Source organism: Pelecanus crispus, chromosome 3, assembly GCF_030463565.1.
Source record: "Pelecanus crispus isolate bPelCri1 chromosome 3, bPelCri1.pri, whole genome shotgun sequence".
Taxonomy (NCBI): Eukaryota; Metazoa; Chordata; class Aves; order Pelecaniformes; family Pelecanidae; genus Pelecanus; species Pelecanus crispus.
In genome coordinates, this window is record NC_134645.1 from 8,816,083 (window position 1) to 8,831,446 (window position 15,364).

A 15,364-nucleotide genomic window follows, 5' to 3' on the forward strand; every position below is an offset into this window, starting at 1 on the left:
TTTCTAGCATGTGCAAAGGAGCTCTTGAGGAGCTCTGCTATGACAGATCGGCTTATTGCCCATGGAGACACGAGGACAGCAAAATGCCAGCCAAGATGCTGAATTTCCTATTGCTTGGGCTTCATCACCTTCTGGTTAAGCTCTTATGCACTTCAGAGAAAAACTTGATTATCGGGTTGTGGGTCCCTCAGCTCAGCTGTGGGAGGGTCTTTTCCACTTCCACAGCTCCCTCCTGAAGCTGGGTTTTGGCTACAGAGGCAATTTGTGCTGGGCTATGCAAACAGATAAAACAACGAAACAGCAAGGCGAGAGTGAAGTCCAGTGTGGGTGTTTTTCAATCTTAAAGGCTTTGGAATTCTGTTTGCTTTTTATTTTGTTTGGCTTTTTTTTTGGTCTCTCTTAGAAAAGCCTTTCACATACAATGATCTCCCAAACAATTTATTTGAAAACATTGGTGGGTGGCGCATATATTATGGGCTGTGGTTTCATTGATATGCTCAGCCTCACTAAGTAGATGGCATATTAAATGTTTTATTTACCCCGTGTGCTACCTGTCATCTAATCAGCTTTTGTTTTTGCTGCATTCTGCTTGCATTATAGCAAGAGTAAGTGGTTTCATGTAAATTAAAACCGCATGAAACCTTTTAAAGCCATTTTAAAATACTAAATGGTTTTGCAAATAGGTTTGTCGGACAAGGATTGGAAAAAGAGCTCTTTGCTTACCCGTTTACTCTTTTGTATGCTTATTAGAGGCCCCCCCATGTGACTCTTTCATCAAACATTGCATCCCAGTATTCGTCTAGGATGCCAAAAGTCATTTATACTGTGCTCAAGAGTGGTTTGCATAAACAGGAGGCAGTTAACAAAGAATACAGTTGTGAGCTGCAATTGCAAATGCTATTTTATAAATTACAACACAGATACACAATAAAGTCAAAACATGAGTCCTTATGATGTTTTCTTGCTTGCCTGGAGCATAAAAGCATGTTGGCTTAAAAATTTCTTTGTCTTTGTTAACTATTATTGTCAATGTTTATGGTTGCAATCATTTCACTCTGAATAATCTTGTTTCTTACAGGTGGATCGTATCATCTTCTGCGTCTTTTTGGAGGTTGACTTCAAAATTTTCAAGAAGAAAATGGGCGAGTTTTTCCCTCTAGGTAGGTGTAGTAATCGAGTGCCATCTGAGTGATGCAGCAAAAAGATAACAGTTGGCATCCTTTCTTCTTCCCCTGCCTATGCCAAATATTAAAATGTGAACTTTCTTTAAAGATCAGCTGCACATAGAGGCTCTGATCCTGGACAAATGCAGACATTTAGAACTTGTGAACCAGTAAAACTACTTATGATGCTGCTTTTTCAAAATCAAGGCCTGCTTTTGTATGCTCAGTACAGCTAGTTTCCTCATTCTCCACTGTATCCATTATCTCCTCCTGAAACCTGGTGCATGGCACTGGCTTTCTTGACTCTGAGAAGAAAATGATTTGCACTAATGTATATAGCTCCTAGTGTATGTTGCTTTTCCATGCACTTTGTACATGCTTTGCTCTTTCATTAGCAATGCTGGTAGGGTTTCTCTGGGTCTGAAAAGATACCGCAGGGGTTAGAGCCCAACTGTGTCTGAATGAGAACTTTAAACTTGAGCTGTCCCTGTGCAAGAATGAATGGGAGAAAGATGGCTCTCGCTGGAGCACTTGGGAAATGTTAGGCATTCATCTTACGTTTCACACAGGAGGTTACTTTCTAGAATTTAAGAAAACCTGGTGGATAGTAAATTTGTTAATACCCCTCCTCCTGATACGCCTGTGATTTATTTTTATCATATATCATTAGAAATCTATGTTCCCTTTTTTTATCAACCCTAACCTTCTCCCATTTTATTTTGTTTTCTATGTCATCAGTCCTATTCTATGTGACAAGATCCAGATTTTAGTATTTTGTTTTATCACCCATTTCAGAAGTGGCAGTCACTTAAATACTCCCCACACTGTCTGTCTGTCTGGTGGAAAGAGCGTTTGAGTAATAGGAAACAGAACTTTGGTGTGTTGTGTGTCTCTGTTAATTCTACAGGACTGTGTTGTCAGAGTAGCCACAGCAGTTTTTTCCTTTCGCTTTGGCTGGTAGCATGGAAGTTGTGATGTTTCTGTCTCATCTCACTAAAACAAAGCTTTTTGTAGATGACTTTGTAATCTCCAGTTTGCAATGATTGGCAGGTGAAACTTAAAGACCTATTGAATAATTCAGGTAGAATGCTGTCTAACCGCTTAATAATATTTTTGTCTGGAGCACATTGAACATGCATTTCAAAGACTGCATTCATGTCTAATCCATTCATTGTGTGATTTTATTTTTTTTGGCAGTGTACTCCAACACATAGGATACAGTGGCAGTACCCTGCCTGCTGTTGCTGGCTCTGTCCCTGCCCTTCAGATTAAATGAGAGTAGACTGCAGTGCCAATTTGTCAACAAATTAAGAGTATTAATACTCACCTTCATCGTTAGGGTCTTTGAAATCATGGATTAAAGCCTGGTATTGTTGTTACAAATGTAAAGCCCACTTGGGTTTGAAAGCGTGAGAGACAAGAAGATAACTTCAGAGCTGAAGCATGTCAAGCCCAAAGGGGAAAAGAGAGGAAGATGGGAGATTTATTTCTTTTTTGGGGTTTTCAAAACCTGATGTTGTTGAACTCCTGTCTACAGACAACCTGTGTGGTCCAGTGTCATGTTACATAAAGACTTATAATCGCATTATGCCACATTATATAGAAGATCAGTTGTACCATAGTTTTAAAAGTATGTTTATTCTCATGCAGGGAAAGTTTTTACAGGTTTTTTTTTTTGCTTGAACTAGAACTGGGAATTTGATATGTGACCATAGAGAGGTGGTTGTGGCGGGGACCCTCTAAGGTGCAGCAAATCCAGTGGTTTGCAGGTATGTGACTATGCAAAAGGTTGATCCAATGCTTACGCAGACAGCTGCCCAGAGAAAGATGTTTGAGTTCTCAGCAGCCACAATTTGGTATAGATTGCTAAAAGATCTTAGGACCCATTTTCATAGGCTCCCCTCTGCAATTTTCTCATAACTCATGATTCTGAATACCAGTTTTGATATGCCTTAATGAGGCTGGTTTCCAGAAGGACCTGAGCACCTACTGGCTGGTGAGCTGGAGCTTTAAAAGGAACCAGTTTAGCATTTAAAACTTTATCCCTGAATCAGTGAAGGATTTCCTGTGGTTAGGTCAGCAGTCAGTGATTTGGGAGATCTGATTTTAATGTCTTTTATCACCACGGATGTTTGGTATGCCCTTATAGCAGTCACTTAGATCTTCAACTTGTGAGGAGACAGGGAGAGGCAGGAAAGATGCACGCTACCCAAATGACTCTCCATTAGTGTCCCCGGAGAAATGATCAGTATCTGGGTGTCTCTTCTGGAGGAGTGCCCTAACGATTAATATACAGTCTCAGGCTTTCTTTGCTGTCTGGAATTGGCACTTTTCCGCAGGGTACCACCACTTCAGCAGATGTCAGCTGAAGTCAGCCCCATACTAAATTGCCTATAGCCTACTGGTGACAACATCAGCTGAAGGTCTGGATGGTGATCACCAGATGACCATCACATCTGCTGTTTATTCCTTTTTTCTGGTCTCTTTTGAATTGCCATATCCGTTTAATGTATTAGACTTTGACGAGTTATCAGCAGACTCTCCTACTGTAGGGATATTCCATCTCCCTGCAGGACTGGTTTCTTGCACAGAGGACTTAGTCAACATGGCTCTGTGTCAAGGAATTAGCAACTGTCTCTACTTTTGGCAATAAATTCCTGATATTTAGACTGTGGAAGGTATTGCCAAAACTCTGGTGGTTTTGTTTTGGTTTTAAGTGAATCTATTAATGTAGTGAAATGAAAGTCTTTAAGGATAGACTTGCCCTAAATTTAAATTGATAGGACACTATATGAACACTCACAGGAGAGCATAACACTGAGCTATTACTTTAAGCTTAGAGAAAAAACATCGAGGCATTTTTAAAGTGTCTTGCATTTAGAAACATTATGAAATATATCTACTTTAATAGACGTGGGCAAAAATGCTTAGAAAGAAGAATATATTATGGAGTTCTATACATAAATAGTTATTACTTTAAACCCAGTGCATTAATAAATCCAAAAAGACATCCAAGTGCTTGAGCTAGTCAAGTGATAATGAAATGAAGCTAGAGTTACACCTCAGTGCATTAGAGTAAGTGGAATATAGACATGGGGAAATTGTTCCATTAGTTGAACATATCATTAAGCCTATTTTGTGAGTGGAATGCCAAAGAAATTAGTTGAGTAATAGTACTGATATTAAGACAACTGCCAAAAGCCTTGTCATTTGCAAACTTTAAATATATAGGGGTACGAGGCAGACTTCTAAGTAATTTCATACCTTAGGAGTGTAGCAAAGCTGTTCAGTAACACACCAGTTGTCACAGTCTCAGCATTTCGGATTTAATCTCAGTAATCAGTAGCCTGTATGGAACCCGAGCCAAAACCAGCATGCTCCAAGGGGGAGTGCCACTTAATCTTTCACTTAGACTTAGGATCTCATCCTAGTGGTTGTCCAGAAAAGCCCTGGTTTAGAAGGTAAAGGGTCCTGGTCCATGCGGAATTGTCTGTTGAACCTCTGGAGGTTTGCTGAGAAGTTTTTGTATGTCCTGGTAGAAAAAGAGCAAGGGTAGAAGACTGTTGCTGTAGAGCAACCAACCTTCTGTGCTTAAGATGGATCACCATTTTAACATATGCAGCAAAGAGTGATGGTTTTTTTCTTTTTACCAATTGAGTCCTATCTCCTAGTAGAATGAGATAGCCCAACCAGTCTCCCTTCAGCTGTGTTGGGAAATTCTCTCTGCTTAATCTGAGAGAATGTCTCGCTACATATCTTTCAGGCAAATAAAATACCGTTGCCTGCAGTTCTGGCTCAGATGTGTAGTTCCTACATCGCTGGATTCATTGCTACTACTATTATGAGTGAGCTTTCCGGTAAAGGAGCTGATACTCCTACCATTTTTTCTCTTGGAATTCATTGTTTCTTCTAACAGAATTCTACATGGATCCTAGATACGAGGCATTACTTTTATTGCTAAATATATATATATATATTTATAAGACTGACCAGGAAATGCTATAAAAACAGTCCCCCTTGAAAAGCTAGATTTAGCAACATTTACCTTACAGTGATACGTACTTCTAGAATGCTATTTGTAGGAGTAAAATTAAGAATCTTTGTAAACAGTTGCCAGCTGGAGGCAAAGATACCTTTTCTTTCCTCTCCTGTATACTGTGTATACCTAGCTACTTAATATGTCGGATAGATAATCTTGTAAGGACCTTTGGCAAATGCTTATTTTTCATAGTGGCTGTTGTATGTTATGAAAGGTTTATCTTAATTGTAATGCTTAAAGTATTTCTAAATCTACCACCTTTTATCAGTGGATTGGAGAGGGGAATCATTTTTTCTGAAAATGTTCTGTAGACAAAAATAATGTTATAAAGGGTATGTACTGTGAAGCTGCAGCATTCAAGGTTATATTACATTCTTACTACTTTAAACAGAGTAACAAAATTACTTCACTAAAGCATCGCTAAAATTGTTAGAGAGGGGACAGGTTTGCAGTTTTATTAGACCAATTGATAGATGGAAGATGCAAGCTTTCAGACTCAGTGTCCTTTCAGAGCTAATGAAAGGATGCTGAGCCCAAGAGCTTGTTCAGTTTTTTTGAGCCATATCAGTTGGTGTTAGGAAAAAGAGAGAGAAATTGCTTCATCTTGAAAAAACTTTCTCTCCCCTCTATTCCAAGTTATGACATTTAGTGCATTTTCTGCTTTTAACCTGGCTGATGAAAACACTATCCCCCCTACCCAAAGCATATGGATAAGAGCTACTGTCTTATATTAATGCTCCTGTTACTTCAGGAGGATGCACAGTATCCTAGTTGTGCATAAATGTGCAAATGTATTACAATTACAGAGGAAATTCATTGTTAAGAGATCTACCAGGCTTGGAATCAAATTGGAAACTGTCTAAATGGCTGAATGAAGGGCTTTGTATTAAAAAGGCAGATCCCTGCACTAATACGTGAGCGAACTCTTAAGCAGAGATTGTAATTTCTGTACTGGTATTGAGAAGCGTCACCCTCTCCACTTAATATGGCAGACTTCACTGGGGCTGAAGCGGTCCTCGGTGTGAGTAAAGAAATCGTAAGTTAGCCCTTAGTAAGTAATCCTGTATCAAATGGGTAATTCGTTTGATAAATTTAGCCTCTATATTTGCATTTGCAGTGTTCATGAGCTGATTCGTTTCCCTAATTCATCACCTGAATATCTTGCACAAAATATTTTTCATGGGCTTTATTTTACTATCTGGACAGGTGCCAAGCGGTTTACTGGAAGTACCCGATATCCTTTATCTGAGATTTCAGCTGGGTGGTGATTTGCCTCGTAAGTCACGAGGCTCCGGTTCCTCTGACTGGTTCAGGCGGGCCTGCAAAGGCCACCGGGGCTTGGAGCCCCCTGGAAACGGATGTTGGGGAGTAAGATTTGGGGGAGTTTGAAATCCCTTTGCCTCCTCTCCTGATCAATGAGGGCCATCCTGAAGGTTTTGGTTGCAGCTACTTTTCTCATCTCCATGCAGAGTTTTCAGGTTGTCATGTTCACAGCTGATAACCACCTGTGTTTTCACAGGTGTAAACTAGAGGCAGACTGTCACCTCCCTTCACTGCTTTCCCTCACAAAGCTTTCCAGGCACTGTGGATGGGCTGGGTCCCTGCTGATGACATGGAGCCTAAATTTGGGTCCAGACACCTGCTGTGGGTACACGACCATGTCTGGGGCTGAGCAGAAGCTGGGGCAGAGCCGGAGTGACCGGTCACAGAAGCAGCAGATTGGGACGTGGTGTCACAGTCTTTGGCCTGTGCCCTGGTTGTGGGCAGGATCACCTGCAACCCAGGCCTGTTTTCTGGAAGGAGTGAAAAGAGTCTCGCTTCCCTGACCCCGCAGCTGTGATGGAGCCACAATCCCTGCTGTTGCATTGGGACAGTCGGGGGACTCTCTGGTGTCTCTGGCTTGTGAAACTTTTGACTTGTCACTTGGAGATCCTGCTTGGTGAATGTGCAGTGAGGATGGTGCATGACCATGCATCCCTTTCCAGTGCTGTGTATCAAGCTGTTGAGAGCATACCAGGTTACCACTCTGTATTTATGCATTCACAGCCATCTGGCCTGCACTGGACTCCATGCCAGCATTTAATGTTCCCCCCAGACTGGAAATCTTGCGGGGGGAGTCTTGTGTTCAGGCAGAGATAAGTGACGATTTTTCGGTGGGTGAAAAGCAGCAGTGGTGTTGGAGAAGCTGTGGCACACTGACATTTTCACATGGGTGTGAAATGCTCTCTGCACCCCTTTGAGCTGTCTTTATATTGGAGGATGTCATCCTCAAATGGCTTCTGCAAGACCCCTTGCTGAAGGACTTAATTCAAAACGGGTGGGGAGAAGCACAGCCCCGCTGTCTCCCATGATGGTTCCTTGTCTCTCAGTAGCGGAGGCTTCAAAGGAAGCACTACCCATATGGGGGAGATCGATAAGCCTGTGCACCAGAATAGGATGCTAGTTTTGCTTGAGTTCTCTGTCACAGCACCTACAGATCCTGATAAAGTACGCTCCAATGTAAATAGGTTGCTGTAAAAATTCTTCTCAATCCAAAAGTTTTATATAGCCATAATGCTTAAAGTATCTGTCCATTTCAAAATGTGTCCTGAAACAACCTACCTCATAAAATCTCAAGCTAACTGAAAGCTAAAGGTGTTCATAAAACTGTGAAACAAAATTTTTCTATGGCTTTTTGTCTTCATTTGCCATGGCAATGGCTGTGCCAGTCCTACCACTCATGGGCGTTGTCTGTCTCGGCCCCTTTTGCCAGTGTCTCAATGTAGTGCAGGAGGACGAACAAGCAGCAGCTCAGGAGTGGTGCTTGGGAGGCAGAGTATGTAATTGATGGCTCAGATACTACTTTCAGCATCTTAAGAGATATGCAGACCAAGAGAGGGTTCCTAGCACCTTCTAACATGGCAGTGGCTTTCCAGTACCTAATAAAGAGTTAATGGGCGGTTTCCTGCTTCAGTTTGAATCATAATAAAATTTCCTGGTATGATCCCTTCTGAACTATTTCCTGGCTGACTGCTGACAGAGCATTGCTCTAGACTTTGGCTGTGTGTTGCAGGTATTGGTCACCTCAAAATTTGGGGCGTGGATCCTCTGGTTGTACATGGTTTGACAGAGGCTTGTGATACTGTGTGCTGTATGGCCTGGAAAATTGTTTGCCGCCTCATTCCTGATAGCAGCAATGGCACTTCTTGGAGCAGGGTATGGACAAATAATGGGATCATAACTTATTAAAGCAGGAGCTTGTGCTTTGTTGACAAGTTGTCAGGAGCTTGTGCTTTGCTAAGTGGAGCTGCCTCTTGTTTGCGCCAGTAGCATCTTGTAGACATTTTCCTTGTCTCCTTTTGTGAGACTGCCGATGGAGCCTGCAGTCAATCCAGAAGTTGGGGAAATGGCTGTTTCTATGTATTTGTCCACTCACTCCAAATCCCTGAGCAATCCAGCTCCTGGGAGACACCTGGATAAGGGCTGCATTGCAACAGCGAAGTGGCAGGCGATGAGGATGCCCTTGAAGGCACGGGAATCATGCAGTTGCAAGGACCAGGCTGCTGCATGTGTTAACAGAGTGGGAGAGCACAGGGAAGATGATGAGTGCTGTAATTAGAAAGGTGAATATGGAGCAATTATTTACCATCTCTTGTAACACAAGAAGTGCAAGGTGTCCCAGGAAATGATGAACCGGGATGAAAATAAGCAAAAGGAAGTAGTTTTTCATCCGACACATAGTTAGAGTATAAGAATGCTTGCTATGAGGTGCCATGGAGCCTGTAGGTCTTAAATATAGCTAAAAAGAGGATTAGCTCAACCAACAGAGGACTGGTCCAACAGTGGTTATTAATCACCACGGTCTATATGTAACCTTAGGGTCAGGAAGAGGCTGGTATGGGGAGGGAAATGTATTGCTGTTCTCTTTCTGCACTCAGTCCTTCACACACAGATGCCTGGCACCAAAAGGTGAACAAACACAGAAGCTTTTTCTGTATAATACTTTACGTGGATACATCTTTGATCAGGGATCTTTTCTTCCTGCTGTGTTGCATGTTGTGGCATCCCATGTAAAGCATTCCAAATGCGTTTTATGTTATGCTCAAAAATAACCTGCCCTCTCTGGTCACTGACACTGAGTCACTGCTGGAGTGCTTCTAATTGCAAAGGATGCAGTTAAATTTGTGTTTGTCTCATTTGATTGCCTCTGCCTTAGGTTACTGATGAGATTTTGTTAGAAGCTTGTATTTAGAAATGTGTTGCCGCATGCAAAACATACCATTTTGTGTGTGACTACTACATTAGCATACACGTGGGTGAGAAATCCACTTTAGCACTTGTGTAAACAAAACTCAGTTGTTTTCAGTATTTTAGGGTAGGGAGGTGTCGTGGTTTAGCCCCAGCCAGCAACTAAGCACCACGCAGCCGCTCACTCACTCCCCCTACCCCGATGGGATGGGGGAGAGAATTGGAGGAGTAAGAGTGAGAAACACTCCTGGGCTGAGATAAGAACAGTTTAATAATTGAAATAAAGTAAAATAGTAATGCTAATAGTAACAGTATAATAATGATAATAATAATAATGATACACGAAGCAAGTGATGCACAATGCAATTGCTCACCACCCGCCGACCGATACCCAGACAGTTCCCGAGCAGCGATCGCTGCTCCCCGGCCAACCCCCCCCAGTTTATATACTGAGCATGACGTCATATGGTATGGAATAGCCCTTTGGTCAGTTTGGATCAACTATTCTGGCTGTGCCCCCTCCCAGTTTCTTGTGCGCCTGGCAGAGCATGGGAAGCTGAAAAAGTCCTTGACTAGCATAAGCAGTACTCAGCAACAACTACAAACATCAGCCTGTTATCAACATTCTTCTCCTACTAAATCCAAAACACAGCACTATGCCTGCTGTTAGGAAGAAAATTAACTCTATCCCAGCCGAAACCAGGACAGTATCCACCCCTTATTCTATACCATCTACGTCATGCACAGGCCCTCCCCTTTCCAATGTGTTCCAATTAATCACCACCCCTTTCCCTATCTTGATATACACACAGATATCATTCCCTTCGTCTATGGCCCATCCCTCTAAAATGTCCATTGAGTTCATTTAGCCCATGACTTTGGGTTCCATCTGTCATCACAGTCTTTCAGAGCAGGACAGGTGGTGTGCAGTGTTGGACTGTTGCATGCTGAAGTCAGTTCTCATTCCAACATGGTTTCATCAAAGTTCATTTTCCTTAGGCTGGGCAATTCTTACTGCAATACCATTGATGCGGCATATAGCAATCATAATATATAGTATTATATACTTAATATTAACCTACTATATTATTATATTAACATGCAGTTAAGAGATAACATATAGTTAAGAGATAACATACAGTATTATAAAGCAATTAATATTATACAATTCAGTTCATTGGCTATTTTCACCCAAAATCAAATTCCCTTGAGGTACACATTGGGCTTCCCCATCCTTTCGCATCACCCACCAAGTGCACCCAGGTCCTTGAGCAAAAGCAATCCCACGAATGGGTTTGCCTTTGCCAGAGGGGGAAGTAACCCAGACTGTCTTCCCCAGCATATTTTTCATGTGCACTACAGGAACTTTATCTCCTTCTACAGTACGTAAAAGTTTTGATTGGGCAGGGCCAGCTCGATTGGCAGATCCCCTGGTGTTGACTAACCAGGTGGCTTTTGCTAAATGCGTATCCCAATGTTTAAACGTCCCACCACCCATTGCTCTCAGGGTAGTCTTTAACAATCCATTGTATCGCTCAATTTTCCCGGAGGCTGGTGCATGGTAAGGGATGTGATACACCCACTCAATGCCGTGCTCTTTGGCCCAGGTGTCTATGAGGTTGTTTCGGAAATGAGTCCCGTTGTCTGACTCAATTCTTTCTGGGGTGCCATGTCGCCACAGGACTTGCTTTTCAAGGCCCAGGATGGTGTTCCGGGCGGTGGCATGGGGCACGGGATATGTTTCCAGCCATCCAGTGGTTGCTTCCACCATGGTGAGCACATAGCGCTTGCCCTGGCGGGTCTGTGGGAGCGTGATGTAATCAATCTGCCAGGCCTCCCCATATTTATATTTCAGCCATCGTTCACTATACCCAAGGGGCTTGAACTGCTTGGCTTGCTTGATTGCAGCGCATGTTTCACACTCATGAATAACCTGTGCAATACTGTCCATAGTTAAGTCCACCCCTCGATCACGAGCCCATTTATGCGTTGCATCCCTTCCTTGATGGCCTGAGGCATCATGGGCCCACCGAGCTATAAATAATTCACCCTTATGTTGCCAGTCCAAATCCACCTGAGCCACTTCAATCTTAGCAGCCTGATCTACTTGCTGGTTGTTTTGATGTTCTTCAGTGGCCCGACTCTTAGGTACATGAGCATCTACATGACGAACTTTTACAACCAGGTTCTCTACCCGGGCAGCAATATCTTGCCACAATGCGGCAGCCCAGATTGGTTTGCCTCTGCGCTGCCAGTTGCTCTGCTTCCATTGCTGCAGCCACCCCCACAGGGCATTTGCCACCATCCATGAGTCAGTATAGAGATAAAGGACTGGCCACTTTTCTCTTTCAGCAATATCAATTGTGGCATACCACTTAGCTGCCTTTGACTCCAGTTCATATTGAAGTTCTAGCATGTCTGGCACGGCAGCACTCAGCGGCGGTGTAACTTCGTTCAGGCCACGATAGTCCACTGTTAGTCTCCACTCCCCATTAGACTTTCGCACTGGCCATATGGGACTGTTAAAGGGTGAGCGAGTCTTGCTGATCACTCCCTGGCTCTCCAGTCGACGAATCAGGTTATGGATGGGAATCAGGGAGTCTCGGTTGGTGCGATATTGCCGCCTGTGCACAGTTGTGGTAGCAATTGGCACCTGTTGTTCCTCAACCTTCAGCAACCCTACAATTGAAGGGTCCTCTGAGAGACCGGGCAAGGTGGACAACTGTTTAATTTCCTCTGTCTCCAAAGCAGCTATACCAAAAGCCCACCGGTACCCTTTTGGGTCCTTGAAATACCCTCTCCTGAGGTAGTCTATGCCAAGGATGCACGGAGCATCTGGGCCAGTCACAATGGGGTGCTTTTGCCACTCATTCCCAGTTAGGCTCACTTCAGCTTCCAGTACAGTGAGCTGTTGGGATCCCCCTGTCACTCCAGAAATACAAATGGGTTCTGCCCCTCTATAGTTTGATGGCATTAGCGTGCACTGTGCACCAGTGTCCACTAGAGCCTTATACTCCTGTGGGTCTGACGTTCCAGGCCATCGAATCCACACAGTCCAGTAAACCCGGTTGTCCCTTTCCTCCACCTGGCTGGAGGCAGGGCCCCTCTAACACTGGTCACAGTATTCGTTGTTCACTTCCTGTAAATGTGAATCAAAAGTTCCCTGATCAAGGTCGGAAGTAAAATTAGCCCTCTTACTCTGTCTCGGGAACTGCTCACTGGAAACTGGAGCTGCAATTTTCCTGGGAGAACCGCCTTTTCTAATAGTTTTTCCTTGCAATTCACGCACCCGTGCCTCTAAGGTTGAGGTGGGTTTTCCATCCCACTTTCTCATGTCCTCTCCATAATCACGCAGGTAAAACCACAGGGTGCCCCGTGGTGTGTATCCTCTATATCCTCTCTCTTGAGCATAGGGACGTTGACTCCTAATGGCTGAGACACTGGTCCGTGCAGGTGGGGAGTAGGACAGATCCTCTCTGAGTTGTTGGAACTCTTGGCATATTTTTTCAGACAGTTTTTCCACAGCCGAGACACAGGCCCGTAGGGAGGAAGAGAGCTTTTCTTCGTAGTCCCGGAGTTGTCTAGCCACTTCATCCACCGTTGGTGCCTCGTCGTCTTTCCAGGCTAGTATTGCCAACGAGTTGGAATACGATGCTGGTGCGCTCCGTACCACCTTCCGCCACATGGATTGTGTGCACCTGACTTCATCTGGGTCTTTGGTTAACCGCTCATCATTCAGGTCACTGTAAATCACCTCCAGCACGCCTAATTCCCTCAGGTACTGGATACCTTTCTCTACGGTGGTCCATTTGCTTGGGCGGTATAAAACATCCTCCTTGAAGGGATACCTTTCCTTCACGCTTGACAGAAGTCGCCTCCAGAGGCTGAGCGGTTTTGCCCCTTTTCCAATTGCTTTGTCAATGCCCCCTTCCCTGGAAAGGGATCCCAGCTGCTTGGCTTCCCTACCCTCTAAATCCAGGCTACTGGCCCCGTTATCCCAGCATCGGAGCAGCCAGGTGATGATGTGCTCGCCTGGATGACGACCAAAATCTTTTCGCATATCTCGCAGCTCACTCAGGGATAGGGATCGGGTGGTCACCATCTCATTTATGGGTTCTTCCTCCTCTGGTTCTCGTGATGGCCCTGGTTCATCTTCATCCCTTACTAAACGAACTGATTTCCTCGTGTATTTTTTCTTCTGTATAGGGGCAACTGATACCGGCGCAGGTTGGTTCTCTGGTTTAGCCACAGTGTCTGTCACTGGGGTTTGAGTAGCCGCAGTGCTCATGGCTGTGGCTGGAGTAGCCACAGTGCCTGGGGCAGGGGTTTGAGTAGCTGCAAGGCCTGTAGTGGGGGTTGGAGTAGCCGCAGGGCCTGTAGTGGGGGTTTGAGTAGCCACAGTGCTTGTTGTTTTGTCATCAGATCCAGAGACCTTCTCTTTCTTTTGAGGGTACTGATTAGCGTTGACCACGGCTCGATAGGCATGGGCCAGTCCCCAGCATGTTGCAATGATTTGTGTCTCTCTGGAGCTACCAGGGTGACAACATACTTCTTCCAAATACTTTACTAATTCTTCAGGATTCTGCACTTGTTCAGGGGTGAAGTTCCAAAACACTGGAGGTCCCCACTGCCCTAGGTACTTGCGCATACGATCCCACACACCCTGCCACTCATAACTATCCAGCCTTGGGGTAGATCTCTGGATGGTATTTTTAAACTGCTTACTGACCTTTATCAAAATGGAAACAACATTCCCAAGAATTATCAATAGAAGTATCTTAACTGCCCAGGGGTGTTCAAGATACAGGAAAGTTGTTGTAATGAAGGAGGAAACATCATAGAAGAAAGCAGCAAAGGTGCCATTCTGTATTTCCTCCACAACAAGCCTCTCAGAGTAAGAAGTATAATTGCTAACTCTCTCTATGAGGTAGTACCCGAAGTACAGTAGTGACTTCTGTATGAAACCCAAATACCAAAGAATGCTCAAGGTCAGGGTTTTGATAAGGAGCCTCCCAAGCAAAAGATCATGAATCACTGCAGAGCATAGCACACCACACAAACTGACAGCAAGCTTTAACGCGTGCTGCAAAAAAAAAGAACATGGTGCAGATCAGAAGAACTAATATCGTGACCGGCAACTGTTAACAGACTCCTTAATACACTCTGATTAATCTGTTGTTATCTCAAGCCCCACGTTGGGCGCCAAAAAGGACTGTCGTGGTTTAGCCCCAGCCAGCAACTAAGCACCACGCAGCCGCTCACTCACTCCCCCTACCCCGATGGGATGGGGGAGAGAATTGGAGGAGTAAGAGTGAGAAACACTCCTGGGCTGAGATAAGAACAGTTTAATAATTGAAATAAAGTAAAATAGTAATGCTAATAGTAACAGTATAATAATGATAATAATAATAATGATACACGAAGCAAGTGATGCACAATGCAATTGCTCACCACCCGCCGACCGATACCCAGACAGTTCCCGAGCAGCGATCGCTGCTCCCCGGCCAACCCCCCCCAGTTTATATACTGAGCATGACGTCATATGGTATGGAATAGCCCTTTGGTCAGTTTGGATCAACTATTCTGGCTGTGCCCCCTCCCAGTTTCTTGTGCGCCTGGCAGAGCATGGGAAGCTGAAAAAGTCCTTGACTAGCATAAGCAGTACTCAGCAACAACTACAAACATCAGCCTGTTATCAACATTCTTCTCCTACTAAATCCAAAACACAGCACTATGCCTGCTGTTAGGAAGAAAATTAACTCTATCCCAGCCGAAACCAGGACAGGAGGAAATAAAGTTTTGCAATAGTTTCTTTTTAAAAAAACTGATGTATATTTTCCCAAGGAGTGCCTCATTCCTTTTGTGTAAGGTAGAAGCATCTGGGAAATAGAAATCCAAATCTGATCCTGGCTGTGAGCACCATTTCCTGCACTGG

The 15,364-nt window shown here is 44.0% G+C and overlaps 1 protein-coding gene across 1 annotated transcript in view; it reads left to right on the forward strand.

The window, feature by feature from the left end:
• The window catches only part of MACROD2 (mono-ADP ribosylhydrolase 2), a 905,314-nt gene that overhangs the window by 811,864 nt on the left and 78,086 nt on the right, over positions 1-15,364 (forward strand). The window contains exon 9 of the mRNA XM_075708098.1: positions 1,079-1,160. Within this exon, the coding sequence (XP_075564213.1) occupies positions 1,079-1,160 (82 nt within the window). The remainder of the gene's footprint in view (positions 1-1,078; positions 1,161-15,364) is intronic.